Genomic DNA, 24,620 nt, shown 5'->3' with positions numbered 1-24,620 from the left:
AACAACCAATTTTAACAGCAGAAAGAGATTTTCTGACTCTCACTTACAACTTTCCAAGATCTGGAAAAGCAAGCAAACAAAAAAGGATCACATTTGTGTTACTTATGAAGCTACTCGGGAACATTCAAGTCTAGGAGTGAATGACGAGCTGCAGGAGCCTCAGGACTAAGTGATCAGGTAAACGAGCAGAGGAAACTCAACATTAACAAATGCAGAATTCACACAAGGTGGGGAAACCCTTATCTGCATGGCTTACGTACAACTAGACCACAGGACTGTGTGGAAAATACTGCAGGAACCACCTTTGTGAATGTCAGCTTAATATTCGGTATTGACCAAAAGGGCAAATACAGTTTCAGGACTATGAAAAGAAGGAAAACACAGAACTCATGCGTGTCTTAGTGCTTCTCAGTGCCTTTTGTTCAGGGCACTAGTCAGAGGTAGCACTACGGTTCTGAGGGCATCCGTGAGAAACTGGGCTGGACCTCCGGTTCAGGGTGATGGGGGAAGGTGGAAGAGCACCTAGCTCTTGGGCACAAAGACTTTGAGACTGACCTGCTTGCTTTTCCATGAGCTGTTTAGACAAATGCCATGCATAACTCAAGGCGCAGTCAGAGGAACACTTTCCTGCTCTTGGTTCTCGGTGTTAGGGTACTAAACGCTAGCTTGGGTGCAGCGCTGATCGCGTTGTCAGTCCCAAAGAGCACAACAGAGCTCATTAGTCTTGTCTGTCAAGCGCCTGACTAGATTGCTGTGATACCTTGAACAACCTTATGTATGTTTCTGTACACAGCCGCAGCTGTGGAATCTGTCCGAGTGTCTTTTGTTCCCTTCTAGTGCAACAGTGAAAGGGCTAAAGAAGAAGCATCTCAGAGTTTTGAGAAATTATTTCATGTCCTGGAAGAGAAGAAGTCTGCAGCCCTTAGGGCAATTGAAGCTTCTAAGACTTTAAGGCTGGAGAAATTGCAAATGCAAGCAGAAGAATACCAGGGGCTCCTGGAAAATAATGGCCTTGTCGGATATGCCCAAGAAGTGCTTAAAGAGACTGATCCATCTTGTTTTGTTCAAACAGCAAAACAACTTCACGTCAGGTATCTGAATTACCTTCTGTTTGAGGGACGGGTACCCTTCCAGGATGTCTGGTCAGCCGTATTGTTTTGACACCTCCTAGCAAAGTACGGAATGTCTTGCGGAGGCTCAGGAGGTGGTCCCGGTACCGTTCAGTAGCAGTAATTAGAGTGTGCGTTCAAAAACAGCACGCAGGAGGGGCCCTGTCCTGTGGCAAGACCGAGCCTCCCTCAGTAGGACTGCAGTGGAAGGGCGGCTTGTTCAGCTCACTGCCGCATTCCTTTGCTCAGAGATTGTATCGGGTATTTGCAAGTTAATCAAACATGTCTCTTCCGGCTTTAAACGCTTTCATCTTAATGGCTACTCTCCATGAGTGCTTCACACCTATTTTGCTCTTTGAGCATAATGCCTCAAATTGTTAAAATGCTCTGCCAAGAGAATTGCCTGTTCCTTACCTTTACGCGGATGTACAAACAGCCTTTAAATGTTGCCTTTGAATTCTGTCTAGAGAGGCAGAACTTTCTGGGAGGTATCAGTAACTATATGAAGATGGAACTTTTTGGAAAGCAAAGCTTAGCAATTTTGTTTAAGGAATGCACACACGTGAATTCCCTTTTCTCTCTTCTGCCATGCCTCTGCTTCTGCGCTGTCAGAATCCAAAAAGCTACCGAATCTCTGAAGAGCTTCAGGCCAGCAGCTGGAGCTACTTTTGAAGACTTTGTGGTGGACATCGCCAAGCAAGAAGAGATCCTTGGTGACTTGTCTTTCCATTCCAATGGTAAGTTGCGAGCGCACCAGCTCATTGTCAAGTTACAGCTTTAAGGGCTGCTCTGAAAGAGGCAAAACTTAGGCAGGGCTGCAGCTGCAGAAGTCAGTCTTGTGACTTGTGTTGTCCTTTCTGTCTCTGTGATCCACAAGGCATTACCTGGCAGCAATGTAATGAAGCTTCAGCTTTGGTAACGAAGCTAAGACGCCATTGCTTTCAGTGCCAGTTAACACTGGCTTCCAAAATATTGTAGATCAGTAATACTAGGTCTTTGCAGATGCTTTTTGTTGCACGACAAAAAAGAACAGTTTTCATACGCTTTTTTAGCTGCCAGTAGAAACGAACGATACAACTTTGAAAGTAAAAACAGAAAGCGAAGGTTTTATTTAAGTGCACATCCAGAACCATCCTCATCTGCACTCGTGAACTGAGCCAGGTTCCCCCCTGCGACTCATGGTGCTGTAGCCACTCAACAAAGGGCTTGTACATGAATTCTAGACCAAGGTGTATCTAAATGTGAGGGTTATGCCTCCTGAGTCTCTGTCGTTCCAGGTCTGGAAATACCAGAGATCAATGAAGAGCAAAGCAGAATATACAACCAAGCTCTGATCAGCTGGGAATGCCCTGGGAATGTCGACTCGGCTGATATCTATGTCCTTGAATATCGTAAGCTTAATAGAGAAGACGAGACTGAGATGTGGCAGGTCGAAGTTTGCAGCAAGAGCAAAGTAATATCTGATCTTGATGATGACAGCAGCTATGCCTTTAGAGTTCGTGGATATAAAGGCTCCATCTGTAGCCCTTGGAGCCGAGAAGTTGTTTTGCGTACTCCTCCAGCTCCAGGTATGGGGTTTTCTTCTTTCCGCAAGGTGCTGGATCTGTGTCTGTCGGTGTTGAGAGCTGTGCGTACGTAGTTCCAGTAGCTCCCAGACTTTGACTATACAGTTACTAGTTGCATAAATGTTGAGAAGCACTGTTAATGGGTTAAGTAGGTAGCATGCTGAGACTGTGTTAAATTGCATGATGTTCCTGGTAGCCTTCAGAAGTGGGAAATCCCAGTGCCAGTGTATATGCAAATGTAGTTTATAAGCACAGGAGGCCAAATACCTAACTAAGAGGACAATTTTTTGGGATACTGTTTTTCAGTTTTCAGTTTTCTTTTTGATGACAAATGTGGGTACAACAGTGAACATCTCCTGCTGAACCCAGGAAGAACCTCTGTGGAGAGCAGGGCTGGATTTCCTCTGCTGCTGGGATCTGAGCGCGTGCAGGTCGGATGCTACACAACCTTGGATTACATCATTGGTGACACTGGGATTGCCAAAGGGAAGCACTTCTGGGCTTTTCACGTGGAAGCCTATTCATACCTGGTGAAAGTGGGAGTTGTTTCTAGCCACAAGATAAATAAATTGTTCCATAATAGCCATGACGTGACCAGCCCAAGGTAAATTGCATACTCTTGCTTAACACATGTTTTATAGAAGGAGATGTCTTTTTTAAAATATAAATAAAGAGCGGTTCTGGCCTCAATTAGTACACAAGGTGAACCTAACGAGTGCAAAGTAGCTTGAAGGATATGGTGTAAGCAGGTTGTCCTGTTCATCGTCTAAAGTTAGCGGGGAAAATGTGCTAGTTACCCAGAGTCCTATTTTCTTTCTTTTGAGGGTAGAAATCAGGTTTCTATAGATGTCAAGATATGTCACTTAAAGCAAGAAGGTAAAAAAGACAAATATTGCAAGATTGAAGCAATGCTTAATTGTCAGTAGTAAGACTCCGCCTTCATTCCTTAAGCATGCTAAGTTTGGCAGCCATTCAGAGGTACGATGTTCACTGTGCACATCTGTGTATCTTTGCTGTAGCTTGTGTCACGGTGGATTCCAAGCCACTGGCTTATCCCAGGCTGTGTGCTTGCATGTGGTACTGGAGTGCTAACTGAGGAGAAGCTCAGTGGACAGTGGACAAACGAGCAAAAAAGATTTCCAGCTCTCAATTACAGCTGTACTAAGCCTGGACGTGCCTAAGAACTGCAGGCTGGGAGGCTGTCTGCTGGGGACTCTGAACTTTTCCAGGAATCTGACAGATGTATTGGCTTCCTCCTGGAAGTGTAAGAAAGCCAATGTCTTGAGCTGCTTAAAGTCAGATGGAGCCTTTTTGCAAAGTGAGGACTTAGATCCTGATTTCCTGATCTCTTTTTCCGTATCCACACAAATATCTGGAAAAGTTGAGCTGACACACATCCAGCCTCCCACCAGAAACGCAAATCTAGGTAGGAATTGTCTGCACAGAAGAATGTCTGCTTCTGCAGTCTGACTTCTTCTGGGGACAGAAGCAGGGGGAAAAGCAAGTAGACTGAACAAAGCTGGCTACAAACTTTTCCCCAGTAACCAGCTGGGAAACAGGGGTTCAGGGAAGCCTCCAGGCAGTGCACTTTAAAAGCAACAAACAAAGTGGCAAGCCAAACAAACCAGATGCACCAAAACCCGAAGCCTACTGTGTTGTGTTGTGAATTTTAAAAGGCAATGTAATACAGCAGTGGTGTGGAAAAGTCATAGAACAACAGTAATGTTAAACGTATTTACTGGTGTCGCTTAACGTTATGTAAATGAAGTTAAATGTATCTTGTCTGTAATGGTTAGTCATTTTCGCTAAATTACTTCTCAAGTTAACTAATTTACTGTTCCTGTAGGTTCATTAATGATTGCCTAGCATGAGTACACTCAGATACACCTGTTCCTTAGTAAAGCCTTCTGTGGTCTCATCCGTATTAGTGTTTAGCTGTTATTGTTTGAAGTGGCCCATGTGAGTGTCCTCCACCTACGACAGGCATCTTCCCTCCTGCCTTAGGTAGATTTTTACCCCACAAGGTTTTCCAGGTAATTGTGTAGTGTTACGTATCTTATGGAAGTGTTTTCTCCACTTCACATCACTGTTCCCACAAAAACAAACAGTTGTTTTTCTGTTCCAGATACGAGCAAGACAGTGGTCATGACAGTGGGAGTGAAGATACCTTCTCTGACTCATCGAAGCCTTGTACTCTGGTCACTTTAGGCATGAAGAAGTTCTTCATCCCCACGACACCTGCTGCCCCCAAGGATCCAGCAAGCAGAATCCTTCCCCTGCCATCGTGCTTGGGCATCTGCCTTGATTGTGACAATGGCAAGGTGGGGTTTTATGACGCAGACCGCATGAAATGCCTTTATGAGTGCAAGGTGAACTGCTCTGGCATAATGTACCCAATGTTTGCCTTAATGGGTGGCGCAGCCATTCACCTTGAGGAAGCTGTCACAGCGAAGTATGAGGAGTACCACGACAACGTTTAGTGCAGTAACCTCTTTCTATTGCTGCTCTGAGATGGAGAATGACGGCAGGAGAGCTCTACCTTGTCCCGATTAATTATGTTCTACATATATGTTGCTCACAAGTCTCTCTGTCATGTCTTTTTTAAACGCGTTGTCCAGACACTTCCCACACCAGTGTGAACTGTTCTGGGAACTCTCCTGCCTTTCTCGTGATCTGTGTGATGCTGTTCTCTACGGACTTTCTTGGCAGGAGGAAGCAGGAAAGAAGTTTAACTAGCAACCAAGATCACTCCTCATGGGTAGAAATCTGCCTTCTATGTAACTTAAATTCTTACGTAGTCAGTTTTGCACTTAATGAACAAAGCTGACAGCGTGTGATTGCTGTTCTCCTTTTAAGATACCTGCCTGAAATGCCTCTGAGGGATCAAACGCCTTCCAAATAACCCCAGAGCACCGGGGTTGGGCCTTTCAGCACGAAAAATTATACACCAGACAGAAGTCGGAACTGCATATGAACGTTTAGCTTGTATTTGGAAAGAGAAGGGTAAACTAGAATACGATTGCATGTCATATACCTTTGATGTGGCTGTAAGCTAGAACTCTGACACCTGGCGTCATGCAGTTGGTGGCATAATGATAAGTTTCTTTACTCTTCTGGGCTTTTACTATAGGCTGTAAACAATAGAGTGCAATTCTACTTGAAGTACAGAATTCAATGTCCAAAATCAAAGGTGTTTGCATGTGTGAGTAGTTGTACCTGGTATTTAGGCAAAAGCAAATGAGTTCTTGACATCAGTTGTAATATGTGAACGTTAAATAATCAGGTATTTCTTAATTTTTTTTATCTAGTAGCAGCTTGTTTTTCTAGTAAGAATGTAAAAAATGCACTGATTAAGTTATGAGACCCTATTTCTGCCTTAAAGGATGTCTCCCCTCAAATTTCTGTTCCTGTCATGTTAAAAACTATCCCACGGTAGTTCTTCATAGAAACACAGAACTACAGATCGGTTTGGGTTGGAAAAGACCTTTCAAAATCATCTAGTACAACCCCCTGCCATGGGCAGGGATATCTTTCACTAGATGAAGTTGTTCAAAGCTCTCTTCAACCTGACGTTGAGCACTTCCAGAGATGGGACATCCACAGCTGCTCTGGGCAGCCCGTTCCAGGGTCTTCCCACCTTCAGTGTTAGAAATGTCTTCCTTAAATCTGATCTAAACACACCCTTGTTACCTTTAAAACCGTTGCCCCTGGTCCTGGCTTTACCAAGGCCTGTAGAAAGTTTCTCTCCATCATTCTTGCAAGCCCTCCTTATCTACGGAAAGGCCACAGTGAAGTCTCCCTGGGGCCTTCCCTTCTCCAGGCTGAGTAAGGCCAACTCTCTCAGCCTTTCCAGGGTGTTCCAGCCTTCTGATCATTTCTGTGGGCCTCCCCTGGACCTGCTTCACGCTGGGGGCCTCAGAGCCAGATGCAATACTCCGCGTGGGGTCTTAGGAGAGCAGAGTGGGAGAATCCACTCCCTTGCCCCTCTGGCCACCCAGCAGCCCAGGATGCAATTGGCTTTCTGGGCTGTGGGTGCGCATCGCTGGTACAAGTTCGATTTTTCACCCACCGGGATGTCCAAGTCCTTCTCTGCAGGGCTGCTCTCCATCCCCAGTCTGTATTGATACCAGGAGGTTGCCCTGACCCGGGTGCAGGACCTTGCGCTTGGCCTCGGTGAACCTCATGAGGTTCACATGGGCACACTTCTCAAGCCTGTCATGGTCCCTCTGGCGACTGAACTGCTCAGCTTGGTGTCAACTGCAGACTTGGTAAGGGTGCACCAAATCCCACTGTCTGCTCTTAGTGGAGGTACTACCAGTGCCAGTAGAAACCCCTCCCTGAGGGACACCACTTGTTCCTGGTTTCCACTTGCATGCTGAGCTGTTGACTATAAAACTCTTTGCCCATGGCCACCCAGGCAGTTCCTGCTCCATCCATCAAGCCCATCCCTCTCAAATTTAGAGGGAAGAATGTTGTGGGGGATCATATCAAAGGCCTGACAGCAGTCCAGGTATATGTCATCGGTAGCTCTTCCCTTGTCCGCTGATGCAGCCACTCCACCACAGAAGGCCACTAGAGGAGTCAGGCACAATTTGCCCGTGGTGAACCCTTGCTGGCTGTCGCTAATCACCTCCCTGTCTTCCGTGGGTTTTGAGATGCCTTCCAGGAGGATCCGTCATGTGCTCTTACTGGCCACAGCGGTGGACTGCATCTGTCGATAGAAATCTCTGTGAAAAAACATGGGGGTTACTTGCACTGTTAACTTGTGGTGTGGAAAAATCAGGATCTAAAGTGACGGATGTTTCTAATACATACTCGGTGCTTTCTAATTTGGGGATATGCTTTCTAATTTGGGGATAGTGTTGCGTCTTGATGAGTGTGTGTGAGAAGTATGCTTACTAAGTACATGTATACAGCTGTAGAGCTATGAAATGGGACCTGAAAAATCACAACACACTTAGAAGAATGTAGCTCATAATGCAAAACCTTTGTGCCCTTTGCTGTCTGAACTGTCGCACTGACCTGACCCAGAGCCCACCCCTCCCAGTGTCCGCTCTCCCAGGCCTCTGCCTGGTGGCCCCTGTCACCTCTAATCGGCAGGAACGGTATCTGGCCAAAATGCCATCCGTGCCAAGGTGAGCACGACAGCCCTGTCGGGGCTAGAAAGGCCCAGCAAGGGCACCTTCTTGTTGGGGTCTCACCCGCAAATGTTTCTGCCTTAGTGAGGCTGTGTGGAAGCCTGCTGCACAGCTTCGTTGTGTGCTTGTATGAGAAGCACTTGGGCGTCCCAGGCAGCAGCGGGGAAGCAGTGGGTATCTCCTGGAACTTTCTCCTGCAGGAGAAATGGCAAATTGTCCCTCGTTACTTATCCTGTGGGTCATTGATTTTTGTAAAAGGTGGTTATCGTAGCCTTTCTTTCCCACTATGCCCTCCCCTTCACATTTCCTCCTGCTGTACTGGTAACCATCCTGCTACCCCTCTTTCTCCTCTCACCTTCTGAGGCTGACTGAACTTCTCTTTTTAAGAAAGGATGGATAGATATTCAGATGAGTTGGAGCTGGACATTTTTTAAGTCAACTGGCACCTGCAGAGGCCAAATATAATCTTTTTACTTAAGCTCAGGCAGAAACCAAGTAATTTTCACATTGGGCCATATACAAAGGAACTTGGAGGAATGCACTGAGATTACCCTTCTTTTAGCCCACCAGGTCACAATGGGTTACCAGCCCCAGAAACAGCCATTTCTGGACACAGTGCCTAGTTGTGATGCGGGTTGTGCATGTTTTAGCAGCACTGGTGGGAACCTCCTCTGTCTGCCTGGCTCCCTGCCCTGCTCGACCACCATGCAGAATATTCAGTCAGTGATGGATCCCAAGGAAGAAAATAATAATTTCTCCTCTCCTCTAAAGCTATTTTTTTCCCTAGGTGAAATTTCTATCTACCTAAGGAACTTTCTCTCCATCTCATTCTGATAGGTTTAAGGATAGCTCCCTCATTTTTTTCCTCCTTCCTATATCAGTTATAGTGCCTGAGGAAGCCGAGGATTACTGCTGCTATAGTTTTTTCCAGGCCTGAGAAAGAGCAGGAAATCAAATAACTGCACCAAAGCTGAGCTGATATGGGTGTGCTGGAGTGAAGAGGAGGCAGAATTTAATAAAGGGGCAGGAAAAGATAAATTTTTGACAGAAACAATTTTTTATAGTGTTTGAATCTCCCATTTCTCCCTCACAAATGTCTTATGGGAGATAGGAGGCAGAAGGAATAAAAGGGTTAACAACAAGGACTAGGCTGGTCAAACCAGGCAGGCTCGCTAAAACAAATGGATCCTTTCATACGAAGTTGGATTTTCCCAGTGCAATGTTTATAGTTGGGCAATAAATACACAAAAAGCCTTATTATTTAGCCAAGGAGCTAGAAATATCCTTCAGGCCAAGTCAAAGCCGTTTCTTTCTAATTTGAGGCTCCAGTGCAAACTGGAGTTCTTTCTCACACAGATGCACTGTTTGTTTTTCTGAGCCTCGAAATAAGCTTTCAGAGAGCTGTTATTGAATAGGAGCTGAGCCAAAGACCACGCACCATCTCAGTCTTCCCTGGCAGCAAGCATCTCAGGAAGCCTCTGAGACGTGCTACTGCTGCAGAGGTGCTCCAAAGCAGAGCATTGCATGCCAAGGGGCTGTGGGGAGCTTTCTGTGAACCGGTGAAACCATGAACGCAGGAGTGCAGGCGGCCAAACCTCACATGTGCAAAAGCAGCCCCAAGGGACCATGGTGTGGTTGTCCTCCCGATGGCTCCAGAGGGTGAGGCCTGGTAGTGGCCATCGCCCCCCGCCCCCAGAAGAAACCTAGCCATGGTTTCCACTCAGCCAAAAGCCAGTGCCAGAAGCCACGTGGCAACCCAGACAGGGCTCCAGGCAAATATGTAACTGTCCCAGCCACAGGGCTGCCTGAGCCTGCCGCTGCTAGCGGAGGGCAGCAGGGGTAACACCTGCGTGAGATGAGAGCAGGTGGGCTATCTGCTCAGGCCGGTGGCAGAGCTGAAAGGTGAAGCAGAAAGGTTTAAGGAGTAGAGAGGGAGAGAGACTGGCGGAGCTGCTCTCTGCTGTCACTGAGGTAAATGCACTGCATGGGCACACCACAAGAAGCGGAGGCTCCCCTACCCTCTCACCACCAGGCAGAAAGGGTGCTCCCAAGAGCTGAGAAGGAATGAAACTCCTTCCTTCAGGTACCTGGGAAGGTGAAGTAGGCTGGGAGGTGATTCACCTGTTGCCCCTACACAATAGGTATGCAGCTCTGGAACCTGAGGGCCAGTAAAATGATGATGTGAATGAAAATTCATCCCGGGTGGAGGAGCTGCCTAGGGAAAGTCGGTCACCCCCAGGCTTCACGACCAGCTTTGCTAGGAGGAGTAGAAATGTGGTTGTCATTGGCGGCTCTGCTCTGCTCTGAGAGGAACGGAGGGCCCAATGCGCTGGCTGGACACAACCCACAGGGAAGCCTGCTGCCTCCCTGGGGCCTGGGGAGGGGATGTTACTAGAAAATCCCCAAGCAGACAATGATGAAGTCCAAATGAGAAGTCTGAGGGCAATCAAGAGAGACCTCAGGGCCTTGGGGCAATGGCTGAGGGATCAGGAGCACAAGTAGGGTTCTATTCTATCCTGCCAGTTGCAGGGAACTGTGGGCCATCTGATCAGGTCACACAGATCAATACCTGGCTCCGAGCCTGGTGTCACCAGCTAAATTTTGGGGGGTTTGGTCATGGGTCAGTTTACATGGCAGCTGATAGGGTTCACCTATCTGAAAGTGGGAAAAGGATCCCAGGTCAGGAGTTCACAGAGCTCATCGGGAGAGTTTGGAAGGGTGAAGAGAATAAAACAAAATTGTTAATCATCATCAGAGATGAGCCTCAGAGTGGCATACCAGTGTTTGATGTGAGATGGACAGCACAGCTGAAGTGCCTCTATGCCAATGTCTGAAGCAAGGGCAACAAACAGGAGGAGCTGGAAGCCACCATGCAGCAGGGAGACTGACATAGTCACCATCACAGAAACATCGTTGGATAACTTGTATAACTGGAGTGCTGCAATGGCTAGCTACAAACTCTTTAGGGATAAGCAAGGAAGGAGAGGTGGTGGGGTAGCTCTGTATGTCAGGGAGTGTTTTGACTGCCTAGAGCTGAATGATGGTGACAACAGGGTTGGATGTTTATGGGTAAAAATCAGGGGGAGGGCCAACAGGGGGGATATCCTGGTGGGCCTGTTACAGACCACCCAACCAGCATGAAGAGGTGGACGAAACGTACAAGCAGCTAGAAGTCTCACAATCACTACCTTTGTTCTTGTGGGAGACTTCAAGTTACTGGGCATTTGCTGGAAATGCAACACAGCAGAGAGGAAACAGTTCAGGATGTTCCTGGAGCGTGTGGAAGATACCTGCCTGACACAGGTGGTCATTGCCCAGCCAGGGGAGATGCCCCACTGGGCCTGGTGTTTACAAACAGGGAAGGACTGGTGGGTGATGTGGTGGTCAGAGGAGATCTTGGGCACAGCGATCACAAGATGATAGCGTTTTCATTTCTCGGAGAAGTAAGGAGGGGGTCAGCAGGACCATTACCTTGGACTTCTGGAGGGCTCACTTTGGCCTGTTTAGAAGTGTGGTTGACAGAGTCCCTTAGAAGATATTCCTGAAGGGCCAAGGCTCCAGGAAAGCTGGACACTGCTCAAGAAGGCAGTCTTAAAGGTGCAGGAGCAGGCCGTCCCCACGTGGCAAAAGATGAGCTGGTGGGGCAGAAGACTGGCCTGGCTGAACAGAGAGCTTTGGCTGGAACTCAGGGGGAAAAGGAGAGTTTCCCACCTTTGGAAGAAGGGGCACCCAACTCTGGAGGACTAAGGAAGTTGTCAGGTTATGCATTAAGAGAGGTGAAAGTCCAGTTATAGCTCAGACTGGCCATTGCCATGTTTTTACAAATATATTAGAAGCAAAAGGAGGTCCGAGGAGAATCTCCATCCTTTACTGGATGCAGCAGGGAACATTGTCACAAAGGACGAGGAAAAGGCTGAGGTACTTAATGTTTTCTTTGCCTCAGTCTTTAATAGTAAGACCATTTGTTCTCTGGGTACTCAGCCCCCTGAGCTGGAAGCCAGGGATGAAGAGGAGTACAATGAAATCTGCACAGTCCTGGACGAAACAGTTAGTGACCTGCTGCTCCAATGAGATGTACAGAAGTATATAGGGCTGGGTGGGATCCACCCAAGTGTGCTGAGGGTGCTGGTGGAGGAACTGACCATACCACTCTCCATCATTTATCAACAGTCCTGGCAAACTGGGAAGGTCCCAGTTAACTGGAGGTTATCCAGTGTGATGCCCGTCTACAAGAAGGGCGGGAAGGAGGATGTGGGAAACTACAGACATGTCAGCCTGACCTCAGTGCTGGGGAAGGTTATGGGAAGCAGATCATTCTGAGCTACATCATGCAGCATATGCAGGAGAACCAGGGGATCAGGCTCAGCCAGCAGGGGGTTATGACAGGCAGGTCCTGCTTGACAGACCTGATCTCCTTCTATGACAAGATGACCCACCTGATGGATGAGGGAAAGCCTGTGCATGTTGACTACCTGAAACTTAGTAAAGCCTTTGACACCATCACCCACAGCATTCTCCTGGAGAAACTGGCTGCTCATGGCTTGGACAGATCTACCTCTCACTTGATGAAAGCTGGCTGGACAGCCAAGCCCGGAGAGTGGTGGTGACTAGAGTTACATCCAGCTGGTGGGGTCAGTACTGGGTCCAGTCCTGTTTAACATCTTTATTGACGATCTGCATGAGGGGATCGAGTGCACCCTCAGTGAGCTTGCAGATGACACCGAGGTGCGGGGGAGTGCTGACCTGCCTGAGGGCAGGAGGCTCTGCAGAGGGACCTGGGCAGGCTGGAGCGATGGGCCCAGGCCAGTTGTATGAGGTTCAGCAGGGCTCAGTGCCGGGTCCTGCCCTTGGGTCACACCAGCCCCACGCAGCGCTACAGGCTGGGGCAGAGCGGCTGGAAAGGGCCTGGTGGGAAAGGGCCTGGGGGTGCTGGGTGACGGCCGGCTGGGCAGGAGCCAGCAGTGTGCCCAGGGGGCCCAGGCGGCCAGCAGCACCCTGGCCTGTGTCCCCAGCAGTGTGGCCAGCAGGACCAGGGCAGTGACCGTCCCCCTGCACTGGGCACTGGTGAGGCTGAACCTTCAGTCCTCTGTTCAGTGTTGGGCCCCTCACTTCAAGAGCAATGTCAAGATGCTGGAGCGTGTCCAGACAAGGGCCGTGAAGCTGGTGAGGGTCTGGAGCACAAGCTGTATGAGCACTGGCTGAGGGAACTGCAGTTGTTCAGTCTGGAGAGGAGGATGCTCAGGGGGGACCTTACTGCTCTCTGCAGCTCCCTGACAGGAGGCTGTAGGTAGGTGGGGGTTGGTCTCTTCTCCCAGATAACAAGTGACAGGACAAGAGGAAACAGCCTCAAGCTATGCCAGGGGACGTTTAGATTGGGTATTGGGAAAAATTTCTTCACTGAAAGGGTGGCCAAGCGTTGAACAGGCTGCCCAGGGACATGGTGGAATCACCAGCCCTGGAGCTGTTTCAAAAACACATAGATGCGGTGCTTAGCCACACGGTTTACTGATGGACATGGCAGTCCTGCGTTAACGGTTGGACATGATGATCTCAAAGATATTTTCCAACCCCAATGATTCTATGGCTCTAAGTGCCCGCCAGCTCTGCGTTCATTTGCTGACATGGTGCCAGGAATATTGCTTCCTGCGCTTCTTCAGCCACCCTTCTCTCTTGTGGTTTTACTCCACTTCAAGCAATGAACATGTCTTTTGTGTCTTTGAACCACGTACGTGAGGATGGCAGTCAAACAGGAAAGCTGAGAAAATGCAGCAGAATACTGCCCTTGGTTTCAGCACTCCTGCTTTCCCAGGAGCTCCAGCCCTGCTGTCCCAGAGTATACACGTACGTATATCAGCTCTGCGGCTGCTTTAACCACACCAGCACAGGTCACAGGACACTCACTGTGAATACAGCCTCCAGCACTCGCAGGTGCACATACAGCAGGCCTGAAGGCAGCTGCCACCATAAGCTGGAACTTAAAAGCATCCCAAAAGCAGCAGCGTTGATAAATGGAAACACCATACTTTCAAATAAACGCAGATTCCAGCACTGGCACCAATTTGCAGAACTGCAGAGCAAGGCAGCTCCGTCCAACCGCACTCAGGTCTCTTGGCTGGGCTGCTCAGCTGCAGAGCTAAGGGCCATCTTCTGCCTCTGTTAGGGAAAGGGTAGGTTCCCTTGAAAAGGCCAAAGAGCCAACGCTCTTCTGCACACACACTGTCCTCCCCTCCCTGGGAGGGACCCTCAGGCAGCCAAGTTCCTAAAGAGCAGCTTAAGTAAAAGCCTGATGTGGCAATTAGGACAAACTAGATTCTTTAGCCTCTCCTCAAATTAGAGTGACTGGTTTATGGGCACGCTTGAGAACTTTTTCCCTGCAAGTCACCTGTTGCCATCAATTGTAAGAAATACAATTCCAGCCGGGGTACTGCAGAGCTGGAATGTAATAATGGGAACGACCCAGCTCCTGTATTTTCAGCTTTTATTCAAAAAAAAAAAAAAAAAAAAGAATAAGAACCACACACATCATGTTTACATTTCAGGATATTTTTAAACAAGGCTGTTTTTTTAAAGCTTTAGATATCTAAAAAGTGTCTACATGATTCACACCTGCATGGAGCTTTGCAAATCACACAGTAGTCACCAAACAGCTATATTGCACAAAGATCCACACAATACCACACCATTCTTAGCTTAGTCTACATTGTAAAGTGCTGTTCCGTAGGAAGAAAATTGTTCTGGAAAAATAAGTATCTGGATAGCCAAGTACTGCTGAACTGTAGTTCTGAAATGTGACGCTTCCATTGTAGCCGAACAACTCTGACAGTGAGTTGCCAGTGCCTCTGACAGTGGGGGGGGGGGGTCATTTAATACGGTGGAGTAAGCACCACAGAGTACTGTCATGAATGCATCCTAAGTATTCAAGTAACACCAAAAGCCAAATCCATTTTTAAACTCAGAACGAAATAAATACAAGCAGACATACCAAAAGGCAGATAAATGTTTAAAATAGTATCAGGCTCTGTCCAGTAGAGTAAGTAATTGCATAGCACAGCAAATCTTAAATGAAAGTAAGATAAAGCTAGATAAAGCTAATGGGGGGGGGGGGGGGGGCGGCGGAAGACAGGACAAATTTTTTATGTCTTACTTCTATATTCTCAAACCAGTAAATCTCAATTTATCTTTTAATAAATGAGTCTGAGAGACCGTCTTCGTGTCCAAGATGGAGTTGTTCCAGATTATGCATCTTTCTATGAACTAACAAAACGCCGCAGCCTCATGGTATTGGTCCAGGTGCATCCAAATGTGGAACTGGGCAGTGCTAACCATGACGCAAAACCTCTAGTTTAGACCAGTTTCTGAAACAGAGGAACCAAAAATGATGCATTTGTCTATGGAAGGACATCTAGCCTGGGAACAACAAACTGGAAAGTTCAACACTGTGATCTACAGCCTTCAGCTGACAGACACTGGGTTTCATAGATGAACAGGCAAATGGTGACTGTGCAATGGGAGAATCACAGCTACCGAAGAGAGAATCCTGTCTCCTGGGTCTGTTTGACTGCTGGGCTCACACACACAAGAACGTCAGCCACCTACTCAACACAGCGTAGTAATGTGTAAAGGTTTTCAGCGCTTGCCCAGCCAATCACGGTTTATTAAACGAGAGGGAAAAAAGTAGAAGGAACAACCAATTTTAACAGCAGAAAGAGATTTTCTGACTCTCACTTACAACTTTCCAAGATCTGGAAAAGCAAGCAAACAAAAAAGGATCACATTTGTGTTACTTATGAAGCTACTCGGGAACATTCAAGTCTAGGAGTGAATGACGAGCTGCAGGAGCCTCAGGACTAAGTGATCAGGTAAACGAGCAGAGGAAACTCAACATTAACAAATGCAGAATTCACACAAGGTGGGGAAACCCTTATCTGCATGGCTTACGTACAACTAGACCACAGGACTGTGTGGAAAATACTGCAGGAACCACCTTTGTGAATGTCAGCTTAATATTCGGTATTGACCAAAAGGGCAAATACAGTTTCAGGACTATGAAAAGAAGGAAAACACAGAATTGTGCCATCCTTGACTTTGCCTGAGTGCATGTATGGAAGACTCCTTTAGTCAGCCTTAGAAGATGAGAGGAGAAAGAAGGGTAGCAGGATGGTTACCAGTACAGCAGGAGGAAATGTGAAGGGGAGGGCATAGTGGGAAAGAAAGGCTACGATAACCACCTTTTACAAAAATCAATGACCCACAGGATAAGTAACGAGGGACAATTTGCCATTTCTCCTGCAGGAGAAAGTTCCAGGAGATACCCACTGCTTCCCCCGCTGCTGCCTGGGACGCCCAAGTGCTTCTCATACAAGCACACAACGAAGCTGTGCAGCAGGCTTCCACACAGCCTCACTAAGGCAGAAACATTTGCGGGTGAGACCCCAACAAGAAGGTGCCCTTGCTGGGCCTTTCTAGCCCCGACAGGGCTGTCGTGCTCACCTTGGCACGGATGGCATTTTGGCCAGATACTGTTCCTGCCGATTAGAGGTGACAGGGGCCACCAGGCAGAGGCCTGGGAGAGCGGACACTGGGAGGGGTGGGCTCTGGGTCAGGTCAGTGCGACAGTTCAGACAGCAAAGGGCACAAAGGTTTTGCATTATGAGCTACATTCTTCTAAGTGTGTTGTGATTTTTCAGGTCCCATTTCATAGCTCTACAGCTGTATACATGTACTTAGTAAGCATACTTCTCACACACACTCATCAAGACGCAACACTATCCCCAAATTAGAAAGCATATCCCCAAATTAGAAAGCACCGAGTATGTATTAGAAACATCCGTCACTTTAGATCCTGATTTTTCCACACCACAAGTTAACAGTGCAAGTAACCCCCATGTTTTTTCACAGAGATTTCTATCGACAGATGCAGTCCACCGCCGTGGCCAGTAAGAGCACATGACGGATCCTCCTGGAAGGCATCTCAAAACCCACGGAAGACAGGGAGGTGATTAGCGACAGCCAGCAAGGGTTCACCACGGGCAAATTGTGCCTGACTCCTCTAGTGGCCTTCTGTGGTGGAGTGGCTGCATCAGCGGACAAGGGAAGAGCTACCGATGACATATACCTGGACTGCTGTCAGGCCTTTGATATGATCCCCCACAACATTCTTCCCTCTAAATTTGAGAGGGATGGGCTTGATGGATGGAGCAGGAACTGCCTGGGTGGCCATGGGCAAAGAGTTTTATAGTCAACAGCTCAGCATGCAAGTGGAAACCAGGAACAAGTGGTGTCCCTCAGGGAGGGGTTTCTACTGGCACTGGTAGTACCTCCACTAAGAGCAGACAGTGGGATTTGGTGCACCCTTACCAAGTCTGCAGTTGACACCAAGCTGAGCAGTTCAGTCGCCAGAGGGACCATGACAGGCTTGAGAAGTGTGCCCATGTGAACCTCATGAGGTTCACCGAGGCCAAGCGCAAGGTCCTGCACCCGGGTCAGGGCAACCTCCTGGTATCAATACAGACTGGGGATGGAGAGCAGCCCTGCAGAGAAGGACTTGGACATCCCGGTGGGTGAAAAATCGAACTTGTACCAGCGATGCGCACCCACAGCCCAGAAAGCCAATTGCATCCTGGGCTGCTGGGTGGCCAGAGGGGCAAGGGAGTGGATTCTCCCACTCTGCTCTCCTAAGACCCCACGCGGAGTATTGCATCTGGCTCTGAGGCCCCCAGCGTGAAGCAGGTCCAGGGGAGGCCCACAGAAATGATCAGAAGGCTGGAACACCCTGGAAAGGCTGAGAGAGTTGGCCTTACTCAGCCTGGAGAAGGGAAGGCCCCAGGGAGACTTCACTGTGGCCTTTCCGTAGATAAGGAGGGCTTGCAAGAATGATGGAGAGAAACTTTCTACAGGCCTTGGTAAAGCCAGGACCAGGGGCAACGGTTTTAAAGGTAACAAGGGTGTGTTTAGATCAGATTTAAGGAAGACATTTCTAACACTGAAGGTGGGAAGACCCTGGAACGGGCTGCCCAGAGCAGCTGTGGATGTCCCATCTCTGGAAGTGCTCAACGTCAGGTTGAAGAGAGCTTTGAACAACTTCATCTAGTGAAAGATATCCCTGCCCATGGCAGGGGGTTGTACTAGATGATTTTGAAAGGTCTTTTCCAACCCAAACCGATCTGTAGTTCTGTGTTTCTATGAAGAACTACCGTGGGATAGTTTTTAACATGACGGGAACAGAAATTTGAGGGGAGACATCCTTTAAGGCAGAAATAGGGTCTCATAACTTAATCAGTGCATTTTTTACATTCTTACTAGAAAAACAAGCTGCTACTAGATAAAAAAAATTAAGAAATACCTGATTATTTAACGTTCACATATTACAACTGATGTCAAGAACTCATTTGCTTTTGCCTAAATACCAGGTACAACTACTCACACATGCAAACACCTTTGATTTTGGACATTGAATTCTGTACTTCAAGTAGAATTGCACTCTATTGTTTACAGCCTATAGTAAAAGCCCAGAAGAGTAAAGAAACTTATCATTATGCCACCAACTGCATGACGCCAGGTGTCAGAGTTCTAGCTTACAGCCACATCAAAGGTATATGACATGCAATCGTATTCTAGTTTACCCTTCTCTTTCCAAATACAAGCTAAACGTTCATATGCAGTTCCGACTTCTGTCTGGTGTATAATTTTTCGTGCTGAAAGGCCCAACCCCGGTGCTCTGGGGTTATTTGGAAGGCGTTTGATCCCTCAGAGGCATTTCAGGCAGGTATCTTAAAAGGAGAACAGCAATCACACGCTGTCAGCTTTGTTCATTAAGTGCAAAACTGACTACGTAAGAATTTAAGTTACATAGAAGGCAGATTTCTACCCATGAGGAGTGATCTTGGTTGCTAGTTAAACTTCTTTCCTGCTTCCTCCTGCCAAGAAAGTCCGTAGAGAACAGCATCACACAGATCACGAGAAAGGCAGGAGAGTTCCCAGAACAGTTCACACTGGTGTGGGAAGTGTCTGGACAACGCGTTTAAAAAAGACATGACAGAGAGACTTGTGAGCAACATATATGTAGAACATAATTAATCGGGACAAGGTAGAGCTCTCCTGCCGTCATTCTCCATCTCAGAGCAGCAATAGAAAGAGGTTACTGCACTAAACGTTGTCGTGGTACTCCTCATACTTCGCTGTGACAGCTTCCTCAAGGTGAATGGCTGCGCCACCCATTAAGGCAAACATTGGGTACATTATGCCAGAGCAGTTCACCTTGCACTCATAAAGGCATTTCATGCGGTCTGCGTCATAAAACCCCACCTTGCCATTGTCACAATCAAGGCAGATGCCCAAGCACGATGGCAGGGGAAGGATTCTGCTTGCTGGATCCTTGGGGGCAGCAGGTGTCGTGGGGATGAAGAACTTCTTCATGCCTAAAGTGACCAGAGTGCAAGGCTTCGATGAGTCAGAGAAGGTATCTTCACTCCCACTGTCATGACCACTGTCTTGCTCGTATCTGGAACAGAAAAACAACTGTTTGTTTTTGTGGGAACAGTGATGTGAAGTGGAGAAAACACTTCCATAAGATACGTAACACTACACAATTACCTGGAAAACCTTGTGGGGTAAAAATCTACCTAAGGCAGGAGGGAAGATGCCTGTCGTAGGTGGAGGACACTCACATGGGCCACTTCAAACAATAACAGCTAAACACTAATACGGATGAGACCACAGAAGGCTTTACTAAGGAACAGGTGTATCTGAGTGTACTCATGCTAGGCAATCATTAATGAACCTACAGGAACAGTAAATTAGTTAACTTGAGAAGTAATTTAGCGAAAATGACTAACCATTACAGACAAGATACATTTAACTTCATTTACATAACGTTAAGCGACACCAGTAAATACGTTTAACATTACTGTTGTTCTATGACTTTTCCACACCACTGCTGTATTACATTGCCTTTTAAAATTCACAACACAACACAGTAGGCTTCGGGTTTTGGTGCATCTGGTTTGTTTGGCTTGCCACTTTGTTTGTTGCTTTTAAAGTGCACTGCCTGGAGGCTTCCCTGAACCCCTGTTTCCCAGCTGGTTACTGGGGAAAAGTTTGTAGCCAGCTTTGTTCAGTCTACTTGCTTTTCCCCCTGCTTCTGTCCCCAGAAGAAGTCAGACTGCAGAAGCAGACATTCTTCTGTGCAGACAATTCCTACCTAGATTTGCGTTTCTGGTGGGAGGCTGGATGTGTGTCAGCTCAACTTTTCCAGATATTTGTGTGGATACGGAAAAAGAGATCAGGAAATCAGGATCTAAGTCCTCACTTTGCAAAAAGGCTCCATCTGACTTTAAGCAGCTCAAGACATTGGCTTTCTTACACTTCCAGGAGGAAGCCAATACATCTGTCAGATTCCTGGAAAAGTTCAGAGTCCCCAGCAGACAGCCTCCCAGCCTGCAGTTCTTAGGCACGTCCAGGCTTAGTACAGCTGTAATTGAGAGCTGGAAATCTTTTTTGCTCGTTTGTCCACTGTCCACTGAGCTTCTCCTCAGTTAGCACTCCAGTACCACATGCAAGCACACAGCCTGGGATAAGCCAGTGGCTTGGAATCCACCGTGACACAAGCTACAGCAAAGATACACAGATGTGCACAGTGAACATCGTACCTCTGAATGGCTGCCAAACTTAGCATGCTTAAGGAATGAAGGCGGAGTCTTACTACTGACAATTAAGCATTGCTTCAATCTTGCAATATTTGTCTTTTTTACCTTCTTGCTTTAAGTGACATATCTTGACATCTATAGAAACCTGATTTCTACCCTCAAAAGAAAGAAAATAGGACTCTGGGTAACTAGCACATTTTCCCCGCTAACTTTAGACGATGAACAGGACAACCTGCTTACACCATATCCTTCAAGCTACTTTGCACTCGTTAGGTTCACCTTGTGTACTAATTGAGGCCAGAACCGCTCTTTATTTATATTTTAAAAAAGACATCTCCTTCTATAAAACATGTGTTAAGCAAGAGTATGCAATTTACCTTGGGCTGGTCACGTCATGGCTATTATGGAACAATTTATTTATCTTGTGGCTAGAAACAACTCCCACTTTCACCAGGTATGAATAGGCTTCCACGTGAAAAGCCCAGAAGTGCTTCCCTTTGGCAATCCCAGTGTCACCAATGATGTAATCCAAGGTTGTGTAGCATCCGACCTGCACGCGCTCAGATCCCAGCAGCAGAGGAAATCCAGCCCTGCTCTCCACAGAGGTTCTTCCTGGGTTCAGCAGGAGATGTTCACTGTTGTACCCACATTTGTCATCAAAAAGAAAACTGAAAACTGAAAAACAGTATCCCAAAAAATTGTCCTCTTAGTTAGGTATTTGGCCTCCTGTGCTTATAAACTACATTTGCATATACACTGGCACTGGGATTTCCCACTTCTGAAGGCTACCAGGAACATCATGCAATTTAACACAGTCTCAGCATGCTACCTACTTAACCCATTAACAGTGCTTCTCAACATTTATGCAACTAGTAACTGTATAGTCAAAGTCTGGGAGCTACTGGAACTACGTACGCACAGCTCTCAACACCGACAGACACAGATCCAGCACCTTGCGGAAAGAAGAAAACCCCATACCTGGAGCTGGAGGAGTACGCAAAACAACTTCTCGGCTCCAAGGGCTACAGATGGAGCCTTTATATCCACGAACTCTAAAGGCATAGCTGCTGTCATCATCAAGATCAGATATTACTTTGCTCTTGCTGCAAACTTCGACCTGCCACATCTCAGTCTCGTCTTCTCTATTAAGCTTACGATATTCAAGGACATAGATATCAGCCGAGTCGACATTCCCAGGGCATTCCCAGCTGATCAGAGCTTGGTTGTATATTCTGCTTTGCTCTTCATTGATCTCTGGTATTTCCAGACCTGGAACGACAGAGACTCAGGAGGCATAACCCTCACATTTAGATACACCTTGGTCTAGAATTCATGTACAAGCCCTTTGTTGAGTGGCTACAGCACCATGAGTCGCAGGGGGGAACCTGGCTCAGTTCACGAGTGCAGATGAGGATGGTTCTGGATGTGCACTTAAATAAAACCTTCGCTTTCTGTTTTTACTTTCAAAGTTGTATCGTTCGTTTCTACTGGCAGCTAAAAAAGCGTATGAAAACTGTTCTTTTTTGTCGTGCAACAAAAAGCATCTGCAAAGACCTAGTATTACTGATCTACAATATTTTGGAAGCCAGTGTTAACTGGCACTGAAAGCAATGGCGTCTTAGCTTCGTTACCAAAGCTGAAGCTTCATTACATTGCTGCCAGGTAATGCCTTGTGGATCACAGAGACAGAAAGGACAACACAAGTCACAAGACTGACTTCTGCAGCTGCAGCCCTGCCTAAGTTTTGCCTCTTTCAGAGCAGCCCTTAAAGCTGTAACTTGACAATGAGCTGGTGCGCTCGCAACTTACCATTGGAATGGAAAGACAAGTCACCAAGGATCTCTTCTTGCTTGGCGATGTCCACCACAAAGTCTTCAAAAGTAGCTCCAGCTGCTGGCCTGAAGCTCTTCAGAGATTCGGTAGCTTTTTGGATTCTGACAGCGCAGAAGCAGAGGCATGGCAGAAGAGAGAAAAGGGAATTCACGTGTGTGCATTCCTTAAACAAAATTGCTAAGCTTTGCTTTCCAAAAAGTTCCATCTTCATATAGTTACTGATACCTCCCAGAAAGTTCTGCCTCTCTAGACAGAATTCAAAGGCAACATTTAAAGGCTGTTTGTACATCCGCGTAAAGGTAAGGAACAGGCAATTCTCTTGGCAGAGCATTTTAACAATTTGAGGCATTATGCTCAAAGAGCAAAATAGGTGTGAAGCACTCATGGAGAGTAGCCATTAAGATGAAAGCGTTTAAAGCCGGAAGAGACATGTTTGATTAACTTGCAAATACCCGATACAATCTCTGAGCAAAGGAATGCGGCAGTGAGCTGAACAAGCCGCCCTTCCACTGCAGTCCTACTGAGGGAGGCTCGGTCTTGCCACAGGACAGGGCCCCTCCTGCGTGCTGTTTTTGAACGCACACTCTAATTACTGCTACTGAACGGTACCGGGACCACCTCCTGAGCCTCCGCAAGACATTCCGTACTTTGCTAGGAGGTGTCAAAACAATACGGCTGACCAGACATCCTGGAAGGGTACCCGTCCCTCAAACAGAAGGTAATTCAGATACCTGACGTGAAGTTGTTTTGCTGTTTGAACAAAACAAGATGGATCAGTCTCTTTAAGCACTTCTTGGGCATATCCGACAAGGCCATTATTTTCCAGGAGCCCCTGGTATTCTTCTGCTTGCATTTGCAATTTCTCCAGCCTTAAAGTCTTAGAAGCTTCAATTGCCCTAAGGGCTGCAGACTTCTTCTCTTCCAGGACATGAAATAATTTCTCAAAACTCTGAGATGCTTCTTCTTTAGCCCTTTCACTGTTGCACTAGAAGGGAACAAAAGACACTCGGACAGATTCCACAGCTGCGGCTGTGTACAGAAACATACATAAGGTTGTTCAAGGTATCACAGCAATCTAGTCAGGCGCTTGACAGACAAGACTAATGAGCTCTGTTGTGCTCTTTGGGACTGACAACGCGATCAGCGCTGCACCCAAGCTAGCGTTTAGTACCCTAACACCGAGAACCAAGAGCAGGAAAGTGTTCCTCTGACTGCGCCTTGAGTTATGCATGGCATTTGTCTAAACAGCTCATGGAAAAGCAAGCAGGTCAGTCTCAAAGTCTTTGTGCCCAAGAGCTAGGTGCTCTTCCACCTTCCCCCATCACCCCGAACCAGAGGTCCAGCCCAGTTTCTCACGGATGCCCTCAGAACCGTAGTGCTACCTCTGACTAGTGCCCTGAACAAAAGGCACTGAGAAGCACAGAAAGACAATCTGTATCAAGACAGAGGCAGGTCCAGGAGCTCCTGCAATTTCTGCCATTGTCTTTTTCAGCTTGTATGTGATTTCCAACTATGACTCTTCTGCAGGGAGATTTTTCCCTTAATTCTGATTTCACTGCAACATCCTCAAGGTAAACAGACAGCATAAACTGTGCAGCACCATTAATACACAAGAGCTGTAAATGTAAAACATGTCTCTTTGGTTAAAGTGTCAAATAAGCTGTATTTCAATTCAACAGCAGCACCCAAAACTTAACTTCACTCTGTATGTTGCCCAGATTTCCCACACTGTCAGGATTATGTCTTATTGTGTATGATTCACGACCAACACAAACCATTCAGAAATTGTTCTACTGGCTAACTGAAAAAAAAAAAAAAGGATTTTCAACACTTCACTGAAAACAGTTCAAGTCTTTGCAAGGGCCATCCCCAGACAACCCGCAAGTCACTCTTACCTCCGTTTCTTTCAGCAGCAGATCCAGCTGGGTGATGTGAGCTTTCACCTGGCTCTCCTTACTGATGAGGTACTTGATATCTTTTGAAAGTTTCTCCTATTAAAAAAAAAAATAGGAAGCTGGCAGAATAAGGGTGTCTCACCCAAACTGACAAACAGCACAGGCACGTCATCCAGCTAGCACTCAGCTGATCTAGTTAAAAGGACAACAGCCTGCCACCAGTTAGGAGCAGCAAGCCCACACAGAATTGCTCGGTGACCTGCCATTGCTGCACAGGGACATCAGGCCACTGCTGTGAGCAGAGCTTGGGGCACAGCCTCTAAAGACAAGAGGCAACTGCCTGACCTGGCTCATTCTTCCTCAGCCACAGGAGTCACCCTTTCTTAAGGCTAGGAACATGAGGCTTCAGGACATTACTAAAACTTACAGAAAAGCC

At 47.1% G+C, this 24,620-nt stretch overlaps 2 protein-coding genes across 4 annotated transcripts in view; one reads left to right on the top strand and one right to left on the bottom strand.

Annotated features, from left to right (window-relative positions):
- The first annotated feature begins 464 nt into the window (after positions 1 to 464).
- Positions 465 to 8,179, top strand: LOC129782784 (E3 ubiquitin-protein ligase TRIM36-like). Its single transcript, XM_055791554.1, has 5 exons — positions 465 to 1,091; positions 1,722 to 1,846; positions 2,387 to 2,677; positions 2,981 to 3,278; positions 4,800 to 8,179. The coding sequence occupies exons 1-5, from the start codon at positions 970 to 972 to the stop codon at positions 5,152 to 5,154; spliced, it is 1,191 nt and encodes a 396-aa protein (XP_055647529.1). The 5' UTR covers positions 465 to 969; the 3' UTR covers positions 5,155 to 8,179.
- A 6,097-nt stretch (positions 8,180 to 14,276) lies between these two features.
- LOC101916893 (E3 ubiquitin-protein ligase TRIM36) overlaps positions 14,277 to 24,620 on the bottom strand; it is a 31,532-nt gene continuing 21,188 nt past the window's right edge. For all 3 annotated transcript variants that reach the window (XM_055791397.1, XM_055791395.1, XM_055791396.1), the window contains 6 exons: positions 24,185 to 24,280; positions 23,021 to 23,274; positions 22,266 to 22,390; positions 21,435 to 21,725; positions 20,834 to 21,131; positions 14,277 to 19,312 (listed from right to left, as the gene is read on the bottom strand). In XM_055791397.1, the coding sequence (XP_055647372.1) occupies positions 18,958 to 19,312; positions 20,834 to 21,131; positions 21,435 to 21,725; positions 22,266 to 22,390; positions 23,021 to 23,274; positions 24,185 to 24,280 (1,419 nt within the window). In that variant the 3' untranslated portion in view covers positions 14,277 to 18,957. The remainder of the gene's footprint in view (positions 19,313 to 20,833; positions 21,132 to 21,434; positions 21,726 to 22,265; positions 22,391 to 23,020; positions 23,275 to 24,184; positions 24,281 to 24,620) is intronic.

This window comes from Falco peregrinus, chromosome Z (genome assembly GCF_023634155.1).
Source record: "Falco peregrinus isolate bFalPer1 chromosome Z, bFalPer1.pri, whole genome shotgun sequence".
In the NCBI taxonomy this organism is placed as follows: Eukaryota; Metazoa; Chordata; class Aves; order Falconiformes; family Falconidae; genus Falco; species Falco peregrinus.
This window is presented reverse-complemented; position numbering and strand designations above follow the sequence as displayed.